This window comes from Alligator mississippiensis, chromosome 2 (genome assembly GCF_030867095.1).
Source record: "Alligator mississippiensis isolate rAllMis1 chromosome 2, rAllMis1, whole genome shotgun sequence".
Taxonomy (NCBI): Eukaryota; Metazoa; Chordata; order Crocodylia; family Alligatoridae; genus Alligator; species Alligator mississippiensis.
This window is the reverse complement of record NC_081825.1, coordinates 66312698-66337180: the sequence shown is the minus strand read 5'-3', so window position 1 is coordinate 66337180 and position 24483 is coordinate 66312698. Positions and strand designations below refer to the sequence as shown.

Sequence of the window (24483 nt, the reverse complement as noted above, 5' to 3'; positions counted from 1 at the left end):
GAAGGGAAAAAGGGGACATACCCCAGCCCCAACCTGGCACTGTAGGGAAAAAGGGTGTGTGGCTTGGCCTCAACCCAGCCCCATGGAGGAAGTGGGCATGGCCCAGCCCTGATCCAAACGTGGGGAGGGGGCATAGCCCAGTTGCAACCGCCAGTGCAGTTCTCGGGGTTTGGGAATTTGTCGGGGGAGGTGGGGAGAGAACTGTTAATGGGCACCATTCCCCCACCACCAAATTTCCCAAGGAGAGCCCTATGGGACAAATACGATGGCTCCACGGGCTGCATTTGGCCTGCAGGCCAGAGGCTGAGCACCCGTGACCTAGACAAAGAATAGCGTAACGTGAATGTAGTGCGTGTAACAGCAGCTGGAGCCAGGAAGCAGTGTGCAGAGCTGTGCTGGTTGTTAATGTGAACTGCAACTCCCAGCAACCCCCAGGGGGTGGAGGGAAAGGAAAAATGAAGGGGAAGCTAAGGGAAGAGAGAGCAGCCTGCCTCTGGAACCTGGGCTGTTTACAGAAGTGCTCCGTGCACATTTTACAGTGTTGTTATTTACAGCACTTTTTATATCACTGTAAAGTTACAGTGCTCTTTACTGTGACAGAAATGCAGTGCTTGGGGGTGGCAGGGGGAGATCTAAGCCTCCCTGCACTTTCCAAGCTAGGAGGCAGGGATGGCTCTGCACCTGGGGCCTTTCCACTAGTCCAAAATGTGACCATTATACACAAGTTATTTAAACTGCTGTAGGTTGCTAAAATGCAGAAAAGTACACTACTTCAAATTTAATACTCTTTTAAGAAGGATTAATTTAAAGTGCTGTACCCATTCTAAAGTGCTGTACAGCCGTGCACTTCTGCTTAGTCACAGCAGTAAGGCACTTTAAATGGCAAAAAAGCAACTTCTGTACACACCCCTGGTCAGCCCTACACAGAGACTGCTGAGATCCCACGAGTTCAGTCAGCCAGACCCATGGGCTGAAGGAGCTGTTCTCAGACTTGGGGGTAGCTGCTGTTTGAGCACTTTATGGACTAAAGGCTTGTCTGCGGCAAGCACTGGAAAGTGGGGGAAGAATTGAGAACTTTTACAGTCTTTTCTCCAATGCCTGATGAAGGGTGTTTGTGCCCAAAAGCTTGCAATTAATTTTTTTTTTTTTTTTTTTTTTTTGCAAAAAACCTTGTTGGTCTAATAAAAGATAGCATCTCTACTACAAGTCCTGATTGCCTTTTCCTCCGGACCAATACGGCTACAACCTGGATACCTGTTACCGCAGCGTTCTTTCTTTCTTTCTTTACGTTGTACTCGTTCCTTCGCTTGCCCCTGGGCTTGCGACCCGAACCCCTAGGATTTTCCGTGTGAAGTGGGAACTCCCCCTCACTTCCTGTGCCAGTTTCTGGGGCTGGGGCCTTGGCACAACAGACCAGTCAGCTGCTACTTCTGTAGGCAGGGTAGTTACAGCCCATCCTGGACTAAATCTAACCTTCCTAAGCCTGTGGCCAGCGCCTGCAGGTCTTCACTGTCGGGCATTTATTTCTACAGCCGAGTTAGCAGGGCCGCACCCAGCAGAGGGTTTCAGCAGCAGGGCGCAGGAGGAGGAGAGGCCCCAGGCAGCGCCCTTGCAGAGGAAACAATGGTTTGAAGAGTGCCGCGTTATAAAGGCCAGCGGGGCGCTGCCAGGGACGCACTCAACCCGGCTTTACGGAGACCTGGGATTTTTTAACCTCCCTCCGCTTTTCGTTCTTCTTCCTATTTCCACCCGACAAAAAAAAAATCACCCTACTAAGTGTCCCAGCCCCCTTCCTAAAGAGAGCTGGGCGCGGGGAGGGGTCTACGGGCAAAGAAATGGCAACGGCTTCGGATCCTCCCTGCGCATGCGCCGCGGCCTGAACGGGTTCGGAGAGGGGCAGAGTATTTGTCCTTTTGCGCTTTCCGTCGTTTTGCAGGAAATCTGTAGTGTTTGTCTGCCGTAGTGAGACATGGCGGAGTATTCTTCTGTGAAATCTACCAAGCTCGTTCTCAAGGGGAAGAAAGAGAAGAGGTGAGCGGGGAGCAGGCCGGGGCGGAGCTGGGGGGCCGGGCCGCTTCCCCACGACGCGGGGCCACCGCCTTGCGGCTCCTGCGGCTGCCGGGCGGGGCCCACGCAGACCCGCTCCCCTCCCCCGGGCGCGGACGCGCTGCCTGCGGCCCGGGGTGGGGGCAGCAGCTGGTCGTGCCCCTGTGTGTCGCTCTGCAGCAAGAAGAAGCACAAGGACAAGAAGAGGAGGAGAGAGGAGCAGGAGGCGCATGAGCTCGACGTCGTGGGTGAGTTGTTCCCGCCCCGCCTACCCGCCGGGGCCTGGCCCGGGATCCTGGTGCCGCCGCGGGTTCCGGGCTCCCGACGCGCCTCAAGCGCCCAAATATGCGGTCTCCTCCTTCCTCGTCCTGCTTTCTTCTGCCCCAAAACCCCTTCTCTCCATCAGCCCCATTCCTTTCTGTGGGGTTGCTTTGCTGTGCACACAGCTCTGGGCAGCATTTCATTAACCGTGCTGTGTCCACTGCTCCATTGGCAATGCATAGGGGGTGCACGTGCACCCCTTGAGCGTGGCAATGCACCCTTGCAAAAAGGCAGCAGCACCTGTGGGCAGTCACTGCTTTCTCCTCCCCCCTCTTAACCATTGGTGGCGTTTGCAGGCAGGCCGGGATCGCTGATGGATGCTGCTGGTGGCATCTGCAGGTGGTCGCCAACCGCTGGGCGGCGGCACTCCACCCCCACCAGTTCCAGCACCGTAGTTGCCTGCAGGAGCTCCCTGCCTGCCGCCACCGTGCTCCTGCTGCCAACATCACCACCACCACCTGTAGGAGCTCGCTGTGCCCCCCCCCCCCCCCCCCCAGCATCCAGGGACACGCAGCATTCATGCACTGATCCCCCCCCACGGTCGTTGGAGGGGCAGTGGGTGCTGTTCTGTGTCCTGCTCCCCTGGGTTACAAGCCTGTGACTCGCACTCCCGTTCCTGCTTTCTCTTTAGCTGTCCCAGGTAGTCAAATGTTACGTCTTTACTGGTCTCCCTAATGAAAGGAGCCTTATGGTTTCCATGGTGGGCCTAGGTGTACATTTTTCTGGGCATAACAAATAGTCTTGGTTTCTTCAATAATCATCTTTTCAGCAGTTGTGAAGCCTTCGCTGTAGTACTAGGTAATTGCTCACTTCTATTAGGTTGAGTGCAAAGGGAATTATATTGTAACACTTCTGTTTCTTAAGCTTTGATATGCAGTGCTAGTAACATGGCCTGGTTTGGAAAAGGGGTGAACATGTAAACATTCAAATAGGTACAACAGGTTTGTAATTGTATGGAGCGATTTGTACCGGCTCACATCTCAGAGGGAGGAAAAAATTACTGCTGTCTTGGAAAATGGTTGGCTTGCAAACTTCATAATCGTATGGCACCTTCAGACTAAGTGTAAATTAACTGATGTCTGAAAACAGCAATGAAAATATTCATAGATTCCTAGAGAAGTCCGGCTGGAAAGGACCTACATATCCGTCTAGTCCAACCCCCTGTCTCAGGCTAAGATCATCCATATCTACACTATCCTACAAAAAGCCATAATCTGAAACTTTGTAAAATTACTGTCCATCATAACCCACCCACGGCTTGTTGGCCTGGTTGACTGAGCCACTGCTGTGGTCTAGCTCAAGAACCCAAAGCTGAATACTGCTGCTCACCTCTGCGCCCCTTGTCTGCTGCCAAATTTGGGGTCTTCAGTGGTGGCTGGTGACTCGCGGGAGACGTTAACATTCTCAGTTCTAGCACCACACCGACAAGCCGCTGCCCCACTGCCAGGGGTGGATCATCTGACTTGCAGAGCTGTGATCTATGACTACCAAGAATTCAACAGGGGGATCTGAGGTTCGATATGCCCCATGTTGTCTTGGGACTTCCAGGTCACGGGTTTTCTTTTTAGCCAGTAATTTGATTTCATTACTCATTTCCATGTCTGGCAAATGGGCACTTGCTAAACATTTTTATCAGGCATTTGTTATAAAAGGAGTGATACAGAATAAACTTTGTCTAACTCCTGGAATATTAGAGGTGGTTACGTTAGGAATGTACAGTGATCTAAATGTAATTGTAATCAAACAGGCCTTTACACCAGGCTACCTAAATTGGATAAGAACTTCCTGTGCTCTACTGCATGCTGCTAGACCAGCACTATCTCCTGTGCTAACTAAAGTCTTAGCTTGTTTCTCTGGCATCTCTTCCTCAATCCCTGTCCATAAATTGGAAGATCAGCATTGCTAAAACAAATCTCTCTCCTTCCCAAGTCTCTACCCCTATCCCAAAATCTGCTATGTCAGCTTGACTGTAGGGTTGCACTCCTGTCACTGGGGTCTATAACTTGGGTATCATCTTCAACTCTTTTGCTCCTTGAATCCAGATGATGTCTACATCTCCCAGACTTTTTCTGTAAAATGAAATACAGTTTTTCCTGTCCATGCGCACAACTGGAACTCTCACTTAGGCTTTTGCTTTGTATCTTAATCACTACAACATCTTTTTTGTCTGGCCTTGACACATACATTCTTATCCCCTTTTATCCTTTCATCATCCTGCTGTAAAGATCAGACTCATGGCCCATCATCTTGGCTAAATCCCCACCCCTTCTCTATGTGTCCCTTCACTGACTCCTCCCTTTTTCTTCACTGAACATAAATTACTTGTCTTGTTTTTCAAGGCTTGCCTACATCTTACAGGTCTTTTTGCATTCGGTAAAGGAATGTTGACCTTTGTTTCTGCACTGCCCATGATGTCAGTCTCTATTAGCTACTAATCAGATTTCCTGGGCAAACTCAATTCATGTTTTCTTCCATGCTGCCTTTTATGTTTTGGAGGAACTGTTCATAAACCTTTACAAAACTACCTCGGTGTTCTTCTCCAAATCCGTCATCTGATCATGTCCATCACTGATGCTTCAATAAATGTGGTTAGCATAACTTCCTAGTTCTTGGTGTTTCCTCATTAAGTGGGTCAGAACAAGATGTTTCTAACTGTAAAGTTATCTGGTCAATAATAGACTGTTCTGATAAAACCACCTATTGTCAGCATGTTCAATGCTGTTTCATTGTTTTATAATTCTCCCCTAATCTGTTTTTATCTATCTGATAATTATTGCATAAGTATTCTTATTTTTTAAACTAGAAATCCTTTGGGGCATAGACTGCCTTGTGTTTGTACAGCACCTAACACAAAATATGTTCTTGTTAACGATTGGAGTCATGAGGTATGATAAAATTGTGACTAGTAACATAAATACTATAACGTAGCATAAAGAATAAAATAATGCCAAATGTTTACCACTGAATAATTTTCTTGCATTTCAGGAAACTGGTGGGCAGTAAGCAATTTCGGTGAAATCACAGGATCTGTAGCTATAGAAATGGACAAAGGAGCTTATATCCATGCCCTTGACAATGGCCTATTTACACTTGGAGCCCCACATAAAGGTTTGTTTAAGAAAAGGGAGAGGGTAATTTGTAGTGTCTAGGTATGAAACATTTATTTCATTAAATAGAGAATTTTTGTCCAAGCCAGTTAATGTTTTATAATAATGCTAGTTAATTGCATCAGATTCAGGATAATACAGTAGAGAAGATCATTTCACCCATTAGTAACTGTTAATCAGTTCTTCTAATCTAGTTTCTCCCTGTTTTGTTTTATATAAGCAATTAATCACTCTTGAAGAGACTCACCTAGAAGGCCTTTAACTAGATAGAAAGCAGTGTAACTTGTATCAAATCCTACAAAACCTGTATAGGATCAACTTTTAAGAGAGAAACTCAAGCCAGATTATGTCCCTTTACTACTCCATCCCAAATGTCATTAAAGAATTCTTCCATAATTGCTGTAGTGCAGGTGTTCTGCTGAAATGTCCTGGTAGCTGATCTTCCCCTCATTCTGGTTTTGAGCAAGACATTTAGTCAGACAGGAAATCAAACAGTATTCTAGTAATTCTCTCAACTAAGCTAGAGCAAGTACATGGCCTTATAAAAATCTTAAGCATCACAAAGTGAAAGGTTTTATTTTCAAAAAGCCTACAGGATTGGACATGCAGCCTGCATGAATTGCTATAAAGTCTGAGTCCTAAATTCCTTGAGACAAATTCAGCATCTTGTAGAATACTTAGAACATAGGTGTTTAACTTTGGAAATGGTACAAAATGTATTTTATAGCTGTAAATATAAAAACTAGAGAAAATTATCCATCAAAATATCTTGCCCTCAACCAATAATTCTTCCTGTAACATACACCAATAATGAATTATCTTTATGTTCTACGATCTTGCAGATTAAAATGTTCTATATCAAATGCTTTATACCTGATATTAATCTTTAAAAATCTCCTCCAGATGATGATGGCCCTAGTCCTCCTGAGCAGTTTACAGCAGTAAAGTTGTCTGACACCAGGTAACTTAATAATTATACACAAGCTTTGATGTCCAGTTCAGTTTTTTTGAAGATTTAATTTAAACAGTCATCTCTTTCTTCTAACCCTGAACCAATATTTGTTATACTTCAAATTTGTTTTATTATAATGCTACCATTCTTTGGTAAACTGAATGCCCTTGGCTGTTTTAACTTTAAAACATTATTCTGTGTCTTTGCCTGTCTGTCCATCCCCTTCCCCAATTTAAGGATTGCGCTGAAGTCTGGCTATGGCAAATACCTTGGTATAAATTCAGAGGGACTGGTTATAGGGCGTTCTGATGCAATAGGATCGAGAGAACAATGGGAACCTGTCTTCCAAGATGTAAGCTATCCAGGATCTTCTATCTCTATGTATAAAAGCTTTAGTCTGTGTGTCCGTAATACTTTATTCACACTCTGATTAGCTGACTGAAGCAACCAATCAGAGTGCTCCAAGAGCATTCAGACAGGAGGCAGCGGCGCAGAGGAGCACCGCGATAACACCTGGGACAGAGGGGATGGAGCAGTAGCCTTGTCGTCGTCGTCGTCCCCCCCCCCCCCCCCCCCCCCAGCTCTGCTGATTGCAGGCAATGGAGCACAGGGCTGAATTTAGGGGAGGGTGCACAGATCCAGACGTGGATTCCGCTGTGCTGCCGCATCATGGGGGCGGAATTGAGCTGAACAAATGGGGCTCCATCTCTTCCTTCCCACCCACCCCCCCCTCCCCCCATGGGCCTGGAACAGGTGGGCGAGGCCTCTTGTTTTATGAGGTCCTTCAGCCTCTTGTCTTACAAGCAGGTGGTCTGGCCACATGTGCCCTGCTCCCCCCCCCCCCCCCCCCCCCCCCGCCGGTGTTCTGGCACATGGGGCCAGAGGTGGGTCCAGCCTCGCCACAGTATCCAACAGATGAAAAAGGAAAATAAAAAAAACACAAGCACAAAAAACCATAACACTGGCCCCGCTCCTTGGAGGCAGAGGGGGATGGTGAGGACAGACTGACACAGCAGAGCACTGCCATGACAGCAGGGATTGGGTGGGATGGAACGGGGGGAGGAGCACACAGAGCCAGACACAGGGGCGGTGGGGGAGCCCTACAGGGCCAGAGACAGAGCAGCAGCAGCATGGGACATTGCATGGCGGCGCTCCATTCCTGCCCACCCCCTCCTCGTCATTCTTCACGGGCAATTGGCTGGTATTACTAAAAGTTAATATTCTTAATAGAAAATATTATACATTTATAATACTTCAAAAGGTATGTTTTATTCTGACAGTAAAACAATAACATGGCAAATATTGCAAGATTATAAAGCAAACAGTTGACTTGTAAATTGCAGTCAAATGAGTACATTGGCACCTGGATACTTCATAAGGTTGGTTGGTGTTTTCTGCAGTATTTTAGAAGTTACCTTTTTATAGGTTAAATTTAATGACTAACGTTTGTAGTACTAACCACTATTTGGTGGTGTTTCTACAGGGAAGAATGGCTTTACTAGCAGCAAACAGCTGCTTTATCAGATGTAATGAAGAGGGAGACATAGAAGCCAAAAGTAAAATGGCAGGTGAAGAAGAAATGGTCAAGGTAACTTATAAGATGGATAATTTTTTTTAATTGTTGTTGTCAGTGTGAGTATTATAATGCAAAATGTAAGAATGCGTACTTTGAAAAAGATTTATGGAAGAGTTGGTCATAGATAACCTTGGATCTAATAATCATGAGTTGATTATTTAATTTAAATGGAAGCATAAGCAGAATTTGCGAATCTTAGCTACTCTTAAGAACCTATTTCAAAAAGACAAATCTTAATAAAACTAAGGGAACTCATTAGTAAAATCAACGGGACAAGAGCACAAAGACTTTAAGGCAGAGGAAGTTTGGAATTTCTTTGCTTCAAAAGTGGAACATACATCCCAAGCAAAAAGAAGAGAAACTTGTCAGAAGGGGTGTGCCAGAAGTAGATAAATAACCATTTCAAATATTGTTAGGACTAAGCAAGAGGGCCTACGTGGAATGGAAATGAGATTGATTAATGAAGGAAGTTGTGTCTTAAAAGTGAAGAAGTATGAGGCTCGCCAAAAGTCTAGCTAAGTTAGACTTTGAAAAGGAGATGCCAGCAAGAGGGTTTTTCAGGCATATAAATAAAAACAACAAGAAAAGGCGTTCCACAAGCTGTAAATCCCTAGATCCTTCAGCCTCTTGTCTAATGACTTGCTTTCCAAACCCTTTATCACCTTTGTTGCCTGCCTCTTGACTTTTGAACTTCTTCATGTCCTTTTTAAAACATGGAGCCCAGAACTGCACTCAGTACTCCAGATAGGGCCTAACCACAAGAAAAAGATGGGCTAAATAGAGAGGCACTAACACCTCCCAAGTCTTAGACCTAATGCATAATTGTATAGAAATAAAAATAATATGTAAAAAACTAAGAAAAGCAATGTAATCTTCGTCTCAATCCTATGAGCCAAAAATATGACATAGCTGTGAAAAAGGCAAATGTTGCATTAGGAGTGGTATTTCCAGTTGAGAAAAAGAAAATGTAAATGCTGTTATTAAAGTTATTGATGAGGTCTTATCTAGAGTACTGTGTGCAGTTCTGATCGCCCATATTCAAGCAAGATGGGTTCAGATTCAAACTGGAGGAGTTGCAGTAAAGGGCTATTAGAATAACCAAGGGAATTGAGAGCCTAATGTAAGACACTAAGGGCTCCTATACACGTGCAGGGAGTCTGCTCCAACATGCTGTAATTCCAGAGCGTTGGAGAAGACTCGATTAATCAAGTCTGCTGGAGCATAGAAATTAATTCTGCTCCAGCAGCCTTCAGTGTCACGTGTATCAGCGTCCCCACACTGAAAAATGGTGGCGGGGCACTTTAAACTAAAGCTTGTTTAAAGTGCCCTGCTACCATTTTACTTTTAGTTTAGTCCCACCGCCATTTTTTAGCATGGGGATGCTGGTACATGTGATGCTCCAGGTGCTTTTAATTAGCATGGCTCTTGGAGCTGCACTAATTTAAAGCTTCCCTCTCCTCCCCCCCCCCCCCCCACTTGCCTCCTGGAGCACACGTATAAACACCCTAAAAGAGCAGCTTGCATAGCCAAGCAAATCAAAGGCTGAGAAGAGGGTATAATTTCTGTCAATAAATGCCTTGCTGGATGGGCAGGAAAGGACACCTGAGAGGAAGAACAGGTATTTCAGATAAAGGGCAGCACTGGCACAAAATGGGAATAATTTGAGCATAAATAAAAGTTACCCTGGAAATTAGGAGGCTTCTAACCATCAGAAGACAACAACCTGTTAGTAGGAGTACGTTTTGGGGGAAGGGGGAGTGCAAAATCCTGGCTTGTTTTAGGATGCAGCTTGTTTCATGTGTGAAAGGGATTATACAGTATGGTTCCCTACAATAGCAGGGAGCAGGACCTGATGCTACTGGGAGGTCCTTCCTAGGCCTCTATTCCAACTTTGGAAAACATTTTTGTTAAGTAATGTTCTTTGATTTTTTCATTAGGAAATTACCAAGCTGAAAAACTCAACATCTGTTAAATCGTATTATCCAATATACATTCTGAATACCTTGGAAATGTCAAAATATGTTTTTGTCAACAGCTATATCTAAATAATAATGTGCGTTTTCTATTTTATTCTCTCTTCTTAACTGACAAGATCCGTACTTGTGCTGAAAGAGAAACTGAGAAGAAAGATGATATTCCACAAGAAGACAAAGGAAATGTTAAACAGTGTGAAGTCAATTACGTGTACGTGGTTTAAGAGCAATTCAGGTGTTATCCTTCTATATTTAAAGTATTCTGTCCAATAAGAACCATCTATGCTCAGATACCCAATTTTCCCTTGCATAAAACCTTTCTAGGCCCTGAGTCTTGAACCTACCATGCTTCTAGTTGAATAAACTCATTAATGTGCTGGTCACGGATTCTGACTGTTCAGAAACCTTGTTGAACACCCAGTGGCTGAATTCACAGCACACACAGTGAAATATGAGAGACCATAATGATTCTCTGCCAGTTTAATCTATACATGGAACTTTGAGATCTTAGTACGGCTGTTTAAATGTTATACATGCTTCAGTAGAAATGTTGTCACACTCTATTTTTCTTTTTAGAAAAAAGTTCCAAAGTTTCCAAGACCACAAACTCAAAATAAGCCAAGAAGATGCTAAAGCTCTCAAAAAAGCCAGAAAAGAAGGCACTTTCCACGAGACACTGCTAGACCGGTAATTTCACATCCAAAAAATAATTTGCTAAGTAAACAAAAGCTTTTAAGAATGGAACTTTAATATACCTAGTGCACTAAAGACACCTAGAGTTAAGGTTGACTAATTTTTTCTCTGTGGTCCATTTTCTGTATTTTCAGCAAAATAGGTTTGGTCAGTTGAGAACAAATTGTTTGATGTATAAAAGCAAAATTCTTGTAACTTGTTCATTAATCTGTTCCTGTCCAAGAACCCTTTTCTCATTGAGCATGACACAGATTCCAATGATAGCAAGCCTAATTGTTCTAAATTATGGAATCGTTTTTCTTTTTCAGGTAGAAGCAAAGAGCAATTCATTTTTTATTTTTTTTTTAAATGCTGAAAATTAGTTTGTTAATGCTCAAGTCAGACAATGTTGCCATTTTAAGTTTACACGTGTAGCCACTGAGTGTATTCTTTATTGAGTTTCTAGATTCCCCACAGCCAAAATGTAACTTCTTCAGAACCAGCCAGCTTTGAAGTTACAGCGCTATCTATCTAGATTTAAATGCGGCTGAACTGCAAAGCTGGATAGCCCTGGTGAAAAGCTATTTTCTAAATTGTGGTAATCCAGAGTAATGCAAAAAGAATACTACTAGTCATGGCTGATTCTTGCAGATTTCAAAGTATGCTAGACTGTTCTTCCTTACTTATTTTTAATTACTTTTCCATAAGGGTTTTGGGCATCTGTCCTCTCCTCGCCACCCTCCCATGGATTTATAGATTTAGAGTTATACTATGGATGCATCTGCATGGTCATTAATGCGCTTCTGCTAATGCTTATTAAATTTTGTACCTTCATTGTGAGGTACTAAAAGAAGGTGCATTAGCCTATTTTAATGTGAATTAGTGAAAGCACATAGTTTTTTGTGATGCTTGAATGCATGGTAAAATAAGCTAATGTGCACGTGTAGAGGCACCCTGTGTTTCCCAGTATGGGTTTGCCCTTGTCGGAATGGTTTCATATGGTAGTATATAATATTCACACAAAAAAGAATTAACCTGCCATAGACTGACTGCAGCCAAAATTTCGAAATAAAAATTCTTTAAGTGAATTTCCTGAACATTGTTAGATTTGTAATGCTTTAATATTTAAAACAAAATATTTAATGTAACATTTACATTACTGAATACCAGCTTGTAGCATGTTCTGTAGAAATACTAAGTTTTGTCCTGTATACTTAATAACAAACCTGGGGGGTTTGTGCATTTTTTTTTTTTTTAGTTCTATAAATACCTCTTAATGCAGATGCAAATATTAATAGTGCAGTGGCACAAAACATTGTACAAGTCGGAAGTACTGGTTAGGTCTGTGTTCTAACTGCTACCTTATTTGCCTTGTAATAGTCGGTGCTCACATTTACTTTCCTTAACTTTAAATTTTTTTTCACTACTCTCTTTTCATATAGGAGAGCAAAACTGAAAGCGGATAGATACTGCAAGTGATGAACAACTGACTCGTGCTTTTGTATCTTTTGTTTGTCTTCTGAATATACCATCTGAATAAGACATTTTGAAAGGTTGATTTTATTTATTCTAAATTTGCTGAATTGTATTTAATGGTGTTAAGTATTTATATGAGTTGGCATCAAGCATTTCTCTGCCTAAGGATGTCATTTCTTCATTTATTTATGAACACCATTTAGTTGAATATTTTATAGTAAAAAATTTTGATATGCATATTTTTCATCAGAAACCAAATAACTTCAGCAATTGAACTATGCCAGATGAAATTGGCAACTTGGTAATTTTAAGAGTGTTAATAATCAAGCAGAGAAGTAATACTGAATACAAAAGAGAAATGAACAATTAACCTGCTGTGGTTTTATTGAACAAATGAGGAGTAGTACTTCTGCATAAAATTTAAGCTCTCCATGTGTAGGGAACCAAGTCTTCAGCTTCACTTCAGTGGAATTATGCTGCCTTAGACCAAATGAAAATTTGATTTGCGGTTTTAAAGTTTCATTGGAAGTGCCGAGTCTTAAACATTAAATGAATAGAGGCATAACTTGCATACCAGAAAGGCATGGTAGAGTAAACATGAAAAACATGCAGGAACTTAGGTTTAGGATAACGAGTGATCTCTTAATGTCCATATTGCCTATTTTTACTTAATCTTGTAAAGAATAAAAAAGGTAAATTTTAATTGAAATTTTGGTAGCTTATACCATCTGTGTACATTTGTTTTTAGGTTTAATAGTAAAAAAAGTAATATGCTGACTTTGAAATTCTGTGCATTTCTGGTAAATAATATTTCCAATGCTTTTTTTCTATGTCTCTTGCTTAAAAAGATTTTTTTTTTTTAAATAGAGTGCCTCTATTGGAAGTACTAACTGCAATGATTGCAACCCTTCCTTCACATTTTTTACCTATTTTCTGAAGTTATTCTCTTACTGTGCTCAGCCTTTTTCAAAGGACTAGTAGTACACAGTTGTCTCTAAACTAAGATATAATATATACAATTATATATTGTATAATATACAGTATGATGACTAATATACATTATCTGTTCTCAGTGGTGGCAAATGACAGCACAAGGAGCAATGGTCTCAAGTTGCAGCAAGGGAAGCTTAGGTTAGATTTTAGGGAAAAACTTGCTCACGGGGAGGATAGTAAAACACTGGAACAGGTTACCCCAGGGGTGGCCAATTTTTTGGGCAGAGGGCCGCTTACTGAGTTTTGGCAAGCCATTGAGGGCCACGTGACAGGCAGCCCAGGGCAGATAAATACTAATTTTCTAACATTTTTAGGGGCCCCGTATGCTGGATAGAATGGCCTGGTGGGCTGCATCTAGCCCCTAGGCCGCATTTTGCCCACCCCTGGGTTACCCTGAGAGGGTTGTGGAATCTCCATCCTTGGAAGTTTTTAAGACATAGATAGACAAAGCCTTGCCTAAGATGATCTAGTTGGGGATGGTCCTGCTTTGAGCTGGGGGTTGGACTAGATGATCTCCTGAGGTCCCTTCCAACCCTAATTTTCTATGATTAGGATGCATAAAAAGAATGTAGTACCCAAGAGTGTATATCTGTCTAAATAAGATTTAATCAGTTGTGCCAATTAAAAGTTCATGGACACTTCACAGCAAAGGATTAAAAAAGAAAAAAAAACATAGCTACTCACAGTTACTTAAAACCATTATTGAACAGTCCTATATTCAGAGTAAATTACAGCTGGTGCTGAAGCCCAGCTGAAAAAAACATTACAAGTTTCATAGTCATGAGAGCATATTACTGTTTTGAGAATATGACAAATGTTGCTTGTGTGAATTTATGCAACTGCAATTGTGAAAATAGTCATCAGATGCATAGATTTTTCATGTGACAAAGTAGTAGTAAGTGTGTGTGGCAAGATCTTACTGCCTCTAAATATTTGGTTGTTTACTGCAGCATCCTCTTTATTGGCACATGGACTGCTTTGGAAAAGTTTGCTGGTCTGTTTGATCTGTTATGGCTCAGTATGCTCCTAGGTAATAAGAGCTAGGGGCAGGATGTCTCACAGCTATTGTGGAATCAGCCCCCATACAGGTGGCCTTTGCTTCGATGTAGGTGCCTGGAGATCTGCAAGATATGATGTCTAAAACTTCTGCTTATTCCACAGTGTGGACAAACCCCTTATCCCCATAGAGTTATCCCCATGGAAAATTAGCTTTGTTTCTTTCCAAGACCTTTGAAGGGCAGGGGTGGATTCATGAGAGGTCACCCTTGTCTTGGGTCTTGTCTGCCTTTGGAAGCTACAGGTGTAATAATAGATAATAATACATGTGTAAAGACACATGTGGTAAGCAAGTAAATATGATAAATTCTTTCTAAGACTAACTTGAACACATGAGCTATACAAATCCAGTCCTTTTTTTTTTAATATCTTTAAGCTTATCATCCTTAGTATTTTGTAGCAATGAAATCTCAACAAATATTTAGTTTTTAACATATTTACAGGTATCACATTCAAATTTCTTACTTTCTGGTGCCATAAATGACTCCAATTTACTCTCTTTCAGAATATAGGAACAAAAGGACAAATCTTTATTTTTGTTATTCATTCTTATTTTGCTTGGTGGGTTTTTTTTTTGGGGGGGGGGCGGTTATTTACCTCCATCAGTCCCTTTATCACTTACCTCCTAAACTGAGCATTTCTATCCCCTGTGTTCATTACCCATGCTTAAACATTTGTTTCAGCCGCGATATTTTGAAGCAAGGGGACAAAACTGAACACAGTGTCTCAAGTGAGGAATTCTTTTATGATTTTTTTTTTAATTTTGTTTTTTTCTTATGTATCCTAACATTGATTTTACTCTTAATACTTGCTGTAGAGAGCTTGCAAAAGGTAAGATTCTGAATGACGGCCAGTATAGCTTCATCGCAGGCAGGTCTTATTTTACCAACCTCATCTGCTTCTATGACCAGGTAACTTGCCACCTGGACACGAGAGAGCAGGTTGACATTGTATACCTTGACTTCCAAAAGGCCTTTGATCTAGTATCCCATAATGTGTGAGAAAATTGTAGGATTGTGAGCTTAACTCCGAGACAGTAAGGTGGGTGAGAAACTAGCTGCAGGATAGGACCTAGAGAGTCCTAGTGAACGGATCCGTGTCATCCTGGCAAGAAGTGAGCAGCGGTGTCCCGCAAGGGTCAATGCTTGGTCCATTTTTCAACATCTTTATTAATGATTTGGATGTGGGGGTGAAGAGCTCACTAGCCAAATTCATGGACAACACCAAGTTACAGGGGAGCATGGTCATGCTTAAAGATAGGCTACAGTTGCAGGCAGACCTAGACAGGTTAGCAAGTTGGGCAGATTGGAACCTGATGTAGTTCAACTTTGAGAAATGTAAAGTGTTCCTTCTTGGGACAAGCAACCCCCAGCACACCTACAGGCTTGGCGGCACCAAATTGACTAGCACCACAAATGAAAGGGATCTGGGGGTAACGGGCTACAATATGAATATGAGCTGGCAGTGTGATGCTGTATCCAGTTACTCTAGCATGCATCAATCAGTGCATCTCCAGCAATACCAAGGTGGTGGTTCTTCCGCTCTACTCAGCACTGGTGAGACAGCAGCTTGAGTACTACATCCAGTTCTAGGGACCACACTTTAACAAGGATGAGGACAAGCTTGAGAGATTCCAAAGACAAGCCACCCGTATGATCAGAGTCTTAAAAGGCAAGCCATATGAGGAAAGTCTGAGGGATCTGGGATTCTTTAGCCTGAGGAAAAGAAGGCTGAGAGGGGACCTGGTAGCAGCTTACCGCTACACTAGGAGAATACATCAAGGACTCAGTGAGCAACTGTTCACCAAGGCACCCGAGGGGAAAACCAGGAGTAATGGCCACAAACTCCTGGAAGATTGATTCAGGCTCAACATTAGGAAAAACTCCTTCACAGCCAGGATGTCCAGACTGTGGAATAAGCTCTCTCCAGAAGTGGTGCAGTCACCTACCCTGGAAATCTTCAAGAGGAGACTAGACAGTTACCTTGCTGGGGTCACGTGATGCCAGTTGTCTTTCCTGCCTGGTGCAGGGAGCTGGACCCAATGATCTTCTGAGGTCCCTTTCAGCCTATGAATCTATGACCTGATAAGAAGGGCAGTCAGTAAAACACTGATTTTAAAAAAGGAAATTGCAAAAAGCGATAGCTGAACAACTTGAGAAATTAGCGAGTTTTTACTTTTAATGAAGCAGATGCAACAAAAATGAGCTACAGATACCTGAATTTTGCAAGGAGGCAAGTAGAAGTGGACATCTCGACAGAGAAATAGATCAAAATTGGCACTAGATGGGGTCATCGATATATAAAAAAAAATTAATATATCAGAAATCGGCCATATCAGGCCGATAAATGGCCCGTGCGTGTGCACAGCTGCAGCACAGCATAAGCAGCAAAGAGCACAGCCTGGCAGTGTGGAGAGCTGCCTCCAGCTGGTAAATCTGGTGTGGGGGGAGGGGGAAAGGAAGGGGTGTGGTAGGCCAGATCAAGGCCCCCACAGTGGGGGAGTAGTGGGGCTGGGTAAGTGCTACCCAGCCGGGGCAGGGTGGGTGGATGAGAATAGGATGGGATTCAATACTGACAAGTGCAGAGTACTGCACATAGGGAGGGAGAACCAGCAGCATACCTATAAGCTGGGGAACTCCTTTCTTGTCAGCACAGAAACAGAAAGGGATCTTGGAGTCATTATTGATTCCAAGATGAACATGGGCCGACAGTGTGAGGATGCAGTCAGTAAGGTCTAACCGCACCTTGTCATGCATCCACAGATGCATCACGAGCAGGTCCAAGGAGGTGATCCTCCCCCTCTGCAACACTGGTCAGGCTACAGTTGGAGTACTGTGTCCAGTTCTGGGCACCGCGCTTTGGGAGGGATGTGGACAGCATTGAGAGGGTCCAGAGGAGGGCCATTCTCATGATCAGGGGCAGCAGGGCAGGCCCTACGAGGAGAGGCTACGGGACCTGAACCTGTTCAGCCTCCACAAGAGAAGGCTGAGGGGGGAACCTGGTGGTCATCTATAAACTTACCAAGGGGGACCAGTGAGGAATGGGAGAGGCCCTGTTTTCCTGAGCACTACCCGAAGTAAATAGGAATAACAGCCACAAGTTGATTGAGAGTAGGTTCAGGTTAGACATCAGGAAGCATTACACAGGGTGGCCAGGATCTGGAACCAACTTCCAAGGGAAGTGGTGCTTGCTCCTACCTTGAGGGTCTTCAAAAGGAGGCTAAATAATCACCTAGCTGGGTTCATTTGATTCCAGCATTCATTCCTGCCCATGGCAGGGGGTCAGACTTGATGATCTGCTCAGGTCCCTGTCAACCCTAACAACTATGAAACTAGGACGTAGCTGTGACTCGTCGGAGGGGGGAAGTGCTGGCGGGGGGCAGCTCCCACGACCACGCGCTGCTCAGCCAGGATCCACTGGTCCGGCAACTTGTCCAGCGCTTGCCCAGCTGCTCTCAGTGCTGCTCCTGCCACTCATCTGGGGGGCCGGAAAGAGCCCCACCAGAAAGAGCTTGGCGCGGGCCTGGGGGAACATGCCGCCCCCCCCCCCCCCCCCAACGCCCTCCTGGACAAGTGGCAGGAGCAGCGGCAGGAGCTGCAGGACTAGCAGGTGAGTACTGGACAAGCGGCTCCCAGCAAAGCAGCGCACAGCTATAGGACCTGCTGCCCCCCACCCCCCTGACAAGCTGCGGATCTGTCCCACTCCTGCCCCACCCTGGCTGGGCAGTGCTTGCCCCTGCCCCAGCTTCAGTCCCCTACTTCCTCCCTGCAGGAGCCTTGATCTGCCCCCCCACACCCCTTCCTTTCCCCCTCCCCCCACACCAGACTTACCAGCTGGAGGCAGCTCTCCACACTGCGGGGCTGCTAGCAGAAATAGGATCAGTGTTGGTCGATATGCCTCTTTAAAAATTGGCTATCGGTATCAGCCGCAAAAATTTCTTATTGGTGCACCCCTAGCGTGAGACTTGCCTTTTGCAATGACCTTGGGGAGCTTAACTGCATGTAATCAGTTGTTACCATTCTTGTGGGCAGTTTCACTGGGCTTATTGTGAAAGACCAGCTAGTGTGTTGCCTTGAGAGACAATGAGCCTCTCTGAAATTTATCCATCAAGCACAAATATAATTCATTCTTTCTGCATTGCACTCTGACTCTAGAACAAAAGTGGGTCACAAGAATATATGAAAGGGTCTCAAACTTTAAAAATGGATCAACAAACTTTAAAAAATGGATTCTCCTTCAAAGAGGAACAGTGGGAAACGGTTGCTTTTCTCTTGCATGCTGGCAGAGTTCCAGTCCGCTCCCCCCACACACCCCAGCCTGCCCCACACTAGGGCCTGGGGAGGAGGGCACAGCAGGGCTGGAGCAAGGGGCACTGGGTTGGGATTGGCTATTGATGTTTACGAATGGGTCCTGGTACAAAACAGGTTGAGAACCACTGCTGTAGGAGACTTGCAGGCAACAGTCTCTTAGAGTGCACAGACCCACACAACCTGAACACCAGAAGCGACAGCAGGCAAGAGGCTATCCAAACATTCCTACATACCTCAGAACAACATCAATGTTTGGCTATGAAATAAATTTTGAATCTGTTTAGCTAGTAGAATTGAGTCGTAGAATCATAGATTGTTAGGGGCTGGAAGGGACCTTGCAGATCATTGGGTCCAGCCCCCCTGCTCTAGGCAGGAAGACAACTGGGGTCAAGTGACCCCAGTGAGGTGACTGTCTAGTCTCCTCTTGAAAACTGGGTAGGTGACTACACCACCTCTGGAGGGAGTTTATTGCACAGTCTGGTCACCCTGACTGAAGGAGCTTTTCCTGGTATTAAGCCTGAAGCAGCCTTCCAGGAGTATATCCATTGGTCCCGGTCATCCCCAGGGGTGCCCTAGTGAACGGTTGTTCACCGAGCTCCTGATGCACTTATCTGATGTAGCGGTAGGCTGCTATCAAGTCCCCTCTCAACCTTCTCTTCTTTAGGTTAAGGAGGCCCAGGTCCCTCAGCCTTTCCTCATATGACTTGTCTTCCAAGTCCCTAGTCATATAGGTGGCTCTTCTCTGGACCCTCAAGTTTTTCCGCGTCCTTATTGTAGTGCAGCGCCCAGAACTGGACACAGTACTGCAGCTGCAGTCTCACCAGCGCTAAGTACAGTGTGAGTATCACTTCCTTAAAGATTCTAGTTTTAAAGATTCTAAAATTCAGATTCTAGTCATTCTAAATTTTTATTTTTTGTGGAATAAGTGGAATTGTTCTTTCCCCCTGCTAAATTTCTTCATCATTCCTCTCAGTCTTCCCACTGTTTCTGCTTGTGCTAATTGCAGCCTGTGAAAAGCTGGCTTGAATCATATCTGTAGCAGGAAGAAACATGAAGATTTGTTAAGAAGATTCAACAGGCTTGTCATTAGAGCCAATCCAGAAAACGTAAAAGAAATGCTGTTTGCTAAGAACAAGACTAATGGCACGTGGATCTGAGGATGAAAAGTATCCTGATGGGAGTAAGGGAAGAATCCTCCAATTACTAGTCTCAGAACAAATGACACCACTAGATTTCTACTACACCAGATCTGTGCCGGGCTAGAGAAAGATGTTCAAGGAAGTGGAGTCTCTGGTGATCAGAGGAATTCTTTCATTCCCCAGAGACATGCAGAACTGCAACAAATCAATGAAGATCAGAGAGCTGAACAACTAGCACTCTGAGGAAGGTTTTGGGAAGTTTGACCATTGGGGAGGCATTCATAGAAAAAGAATTTGTTGCAACAGATGAATTTTAACTGTGGCTTTATGGCCCTAGGATAGACTGACTAATAAGAAAAGCTTGAAGCTAGAAAACTGTGAGGCAGTTGTTATAAATGATTCAGGTAAGGTCCACACTTGGCGTTAATATGCAGGAAGAGGAAAATCAGGTGCATGAGGCTATAGCACAAAATGAGAGAATACTGAGAGGTGAAAAAAGAGCAAGGAAAGAGAATGAACTAACATCTAAAACAGCAGTAGTCTGGTAGGCAAGGGTAGAAAGATTATTCTAAGAAATTAAACAATGAAGATGTCTGCTAATGCAAAAAGCCCGAGCAACAAAATCTAAAACTAATGATGGAGTAAGTAAAAATCATTAGAACAGAATATGGTAGAATGGCAGTCATGATTGGTACGCAGGTGTTGTATAGGTGTAGTGTGCGCTATTCAGAAACATGGAATTAAAGGTAAAGATTGAGTACTGTTGTGCAATAGTGCAACAGGTTGGAACGCTTCTGAAAGACTGCGAAGGAGGTTCTAATGAAGGTCTGTCCTAAATATTCAAGGATTTTAATTTGAGTAAAAATATTTTTAATGATTCATATTAATACTGGGGATGTCCATCTGGTTGTGTGGCCAAGATTATGCCTGGGCTGGACCCCAGGCCTTCCCAGGGAAGGTCAAGGGCTGGCGACAGTTCTTCAGCCCAAGGAGGTACTTTTTAGGGCCTGCAGGCTGACCAGATCATTCTTCCTTTCAAGTGGACAAGATGGGACCTGACCCTCCCCCATACCTTCTGGACCACATCTGCAACCTCAGATTTGACATGGGAATTCAGAGTTGTAGACCATTTCCTAAATAACCATATCCTACCCCAGTTGAGGACTACCTATATCATTTTTGACAGCTACAGACAATGACCTTGCACAAGTGCATTTCTGAGATAACGTACAGTGTGAGAGCCTTCCTCTGTACATTGCTTTCCTCCCCTTTACTTCTCAGGGATTCCTCCCTGACTTTGATCAGAAGTTATCCCCTTTTACAAGCAGGGACTATTAAAAAAAATAAAGGGAGGGGTGGGCAGTTTCAGGAGAGAAAGGTTATACCCAAAGTACTTTTCAATTTTGAAAGAAAGAGCCTTCAATGTATACTGGACCTCAAGGAACTAAATTCAGTCATAAGAACTCTGATTCTGTGTATTCTCTGGTGTTCACACCTCATTCATACAACCCTGGGCACTAGTAGCAGAACTGTACTGTTAGCACATCCTATGAGTGAGAGTTTGTGGATGACACACAAGTTGTAGTAATGCATCTTTGCCTAGTAGGCAACAAGGTTGCCACATTAATTACCATATTAACTTGAATCCAAGATTAGGTTTTTTTCCTAATTTAACAAGATGGGTGGGGAAGGCCCTCATTTTTTTTTTTTCAAGTAAAAGGCAGTAGCAGGGCAAGCAGCTGCTGTGGCTCGGTCTGCAGCCCAGGATCGGGATCAGAGTTGGAAGAACAGCTGCTGCCTATCCCTACCCCTGCCTGTCTGCCTCCTCTCCAAGTCCTTTCCCCTCTTCCTTGCCACTTACCCTCTGGCTCTGGCAGGGCTCCAGCCCTGGCCCTACAACGCATGCTTGCTCTGACCCTATAGCCCAGCCTGGTAGCAGCAGCAGCAACTCCATCCCAAGTTCAGGGCCTGGCTGCAGCTGCCACTGCCACAGTAGCTGTCACCAGGCTAAACTGGAACTGGAGCAAGCGTGTACTCCATGCCTTGGGGCTAGAGTGAAGCTAGAGTCCTGTTTAAACTGGGTAAGCAGTAGGGAGGGGAGCAGAGGGGATGGGGTGAGGCCAGGCATCAGACGTGGAGTACAAGTGTCAGGGATGGGCGAAGCAAGTAGCGGAGGGGCAGACAGTAAGAGGGCAAGTGGTGGGGAATAGGCAGCAAGGGTCAGACTGCTTGACTCCCTGCCTTCCCCCCTACCATTTTGATTCTTCCCCCTTCCCTTTCCATCTGCCCCCTGCCACTGCTTTCCCTGCTGCAGCTGTGGGACGGAGGAATTTAAGACAATCCTCCAATTAGGTACTAGAAAAGGAAAATTACAACAAATACTTTGTTAGCATTTATTGTAATTAACTATAATTATAGTGGGGGTGGGGGGTTGTCTTAAATCTAGTCATCTTGGATTTGGGTAAATATAGTGTGTACTACAAGAATGGAAACAATGTTCAGCTACCCTTTATCCCATTGGCATTTGGTGCATTAGTTTATCCATGGAAATGTTGCATAACTTGCACATTAGCATGGTTAATTTAGCTGGTGGTCTTCATCCAGCAGATTATAACAGTGCATCCAGATACCACTGATAAGTGAAAAATTGATGTACATCTGTGTGTACTTTTTTTTCTTCCAAGTAGGACCTAGCAAAATTGCATCCGAGTCCCAAAGAAATGAGTATTGATGAATTCCTGTTGTTAAATACTAGGAGAAATTTCCAGAGTGCATTGATAAAAGATGCTTCCGTCAAAAATGTTCATCTGTGCAGTCATGCCAAGTGTTTCCCACTTCTTAAATGTCTGTATTGGTTCCACATTGCTTTCCTGCTTCTTTTTATGTTGAAGGCTCAATGCGAGTCCAAACCAATCTGCACTTATGAGCTAATTCATTCCTCCTACACACTCCTGTGCATCCCATGTTTTCCCAAGGCTCTCAAACATTGTAATCCGGTTCTTTTATACTTTTCTGAAAGTGCCTTCATCAATGCCGCCTACTCATTACATTTTACCATTAACATGCCAAGAACATTCCCACCTCTTCATATCTCACCCAGTTTTTTATAAGACAGTAAAATAAAGTGATTACTTCGTAGATATTAGGGCTGGAAGGACCTTGTAAGATCATTGGGTCCAGCCCCCTACCCAAGGATAACTGACTTACAATATCATATGTACTTGGTTCTTTGTACTTTAAATCATGCAAAGTGCACATAGTATAAGTTAGGTTTTGGATAAATCAAGGGAAATAAAATAAAAATTCAATGAAAATGCAGATTTTTTTTTTTTTTTACAAGACCTATATACCTAATTTCTGTACAGAGTGCTGCTGACCATGTTACAATGTATTTTACGTTAGAAGCTCCACAGCGCAGTGTCTATTTTTGGTATAAGACATATTGTCAGAAGTGAAGAAACAATCCTTGTTTGTGTTTTGTGATTGTAAGTTCTTTGATCCTTATTTGCTGACCGCTACATTATGGATTGCTGCATGGCACTACATGTATAGCATTTTATAAATAATGGCCAGACTGTCAAAGATGCTCAGTCTAATGCTATGTCTGTCTCTTCTTTGTGAGTCCATGTAGTTCTTGTATTTGATCATCTCCTTCATTCTTGAGCAGAAAAATTAGCAAAATCGAGAAGAAATCAAGAAACAGAGCAATTCAAGTACAAAAAGGATACAAAATGCATACTGGTGCTGCAGGCATCTTGTCACTGAGTTGCCTAACAAAAAAGGTAGAATTTTACAGGTAGTATAGCCCTTCTTTTGTAAGACATACAGATTTTTCTCCCCAGAATCAGTATACTCTTTTTAATATACATTTTTATTTTTAAATAGGTTCCATTTTAAGTAGGGCTGTAAGTTGCTGACCTAGCTAAAAAGCAGCCAAGTAACAAATATAGAAGAAATCAAATACAGTCAACAAGTAGTAACAAGGGTAGTATGAAATAACCAAATGTTGAAAAGTAAAGCAAGCTAATGTGCCACTGGAGAGCTGAGATTTTATATAAACAAATTGAAACATTCAGCATATCAAGTGACGTGTTGGGTACAGTGTGAATTTTATATTACTGTATATTGTATTTCCTGTAATCACTTAAATAGATGTTTTCATGTTAAAAATAGTTTAAAATAACGAAATATTATTACTAGGATATGAAATTCCCATGTGAGTCTGAATGCTTCATTAAATTGAAATAATTTTAATAAATTTACTTTTCATTACTTATGCTGTTTCTTAATTTTGTATTTCACTCAACTTGGAAAATGTGAATAATAGAATTTGTTGGAAAATGATACATGTTTTCCATGGGAATTTAGACTTTTTGTCATAAACTGAAACTTAACATTTTTGTTTTACGATGAAAAGTTGCATTTTTGCATTAAAAGCAGACAATTTCTGCTGAAAAAATATTTTTTTCAGAAACCCAATTTTTTGTTAAACAACAGTGGGAAAACCATCAGTCAAGGATAATTAATACTACTACTCCTTTGCTTTTCTTTAGTACTTCCAGCAAATAATCTCTCTGCTTTGCAGTTATTTAAAGGTTCCCAACAATTTGTGAGGTAAGTATACATTTTTCTTGTACTCCTCAGATGGGAAAACTGAAGCAAAGAGAGTAAGGATCTTTGAGGGAGGGAAGGAATATATATCTTTTTTATGTCTGTGCAGAGCCTGGTGCAGGTGTCAATGACCAGGGCTTCTAGCTACTACACTAATATAAATAATACTAAGCCTCTAAATAATCTATATGAGCCTGCAAAAGGCCAAGAAGTGAGAGTCACCTCAGTACTGATAAGTCCTTCATTTGGTT

General features: G+C 43.1%; 1 protein-coding gene across 1 annotated transcript; it reads left to right on the top strand.

Moving 5' to 3' along the window:
• Positions 1–1430: 1430 nt before the first annotated feature.
• On the top strand, positions 1431–23893 carry FRG1 (FSHD region gene 1). The gene is made up of 9 exons (XM_006262536.4): positions 1431–2031; positions 2227–2294; positions 5353–5475; positions 6378–6435; positions 6664–6778; positions 7910–8014; positions 10095–10186; positions 10552–10662; positions 12090–23893. Exons 1-9 carry the CDS (start codon positions 1970–1972, stop codon positions 12124–12126), a joined length of 771 nt encoding a protein of 256 aa, XP_006262598.1. The 5' UTR covers positions 1431–1969; the 3' UTR covers positions 12127–23893.
• Positions 23894–24483: the final 590 nt, after the last annotated feature.

What these genes read in the sequence shown, in the direction of transcription:
- FRG1 (XM_006262536.4), top strand. Translation starts at nt 1,970, where the DNA reads ATGGCGGAGTATTCTTCTGTGAAATCTACCAAGCTCGTTCTCAAGGGG. An exon ending in GCATGAGCTCGACGTCGTGG is followed by an intron (nt 2,295 to 5,352) that starts GTGAGTTGTTCC and finishes CTTGCATTTCAG; the next exon opens with GAAACTGGTGGGCAGTAAGC. An exon ending in GTAAAGTTGTCTGACACCAG is followed by an intron (nt 6,436 to 6,663) that starts GTAACTTAATAA and finishes CCCCAATTTAAG; the next exon opens with GATTGCGCTGAAGTCTGGCT.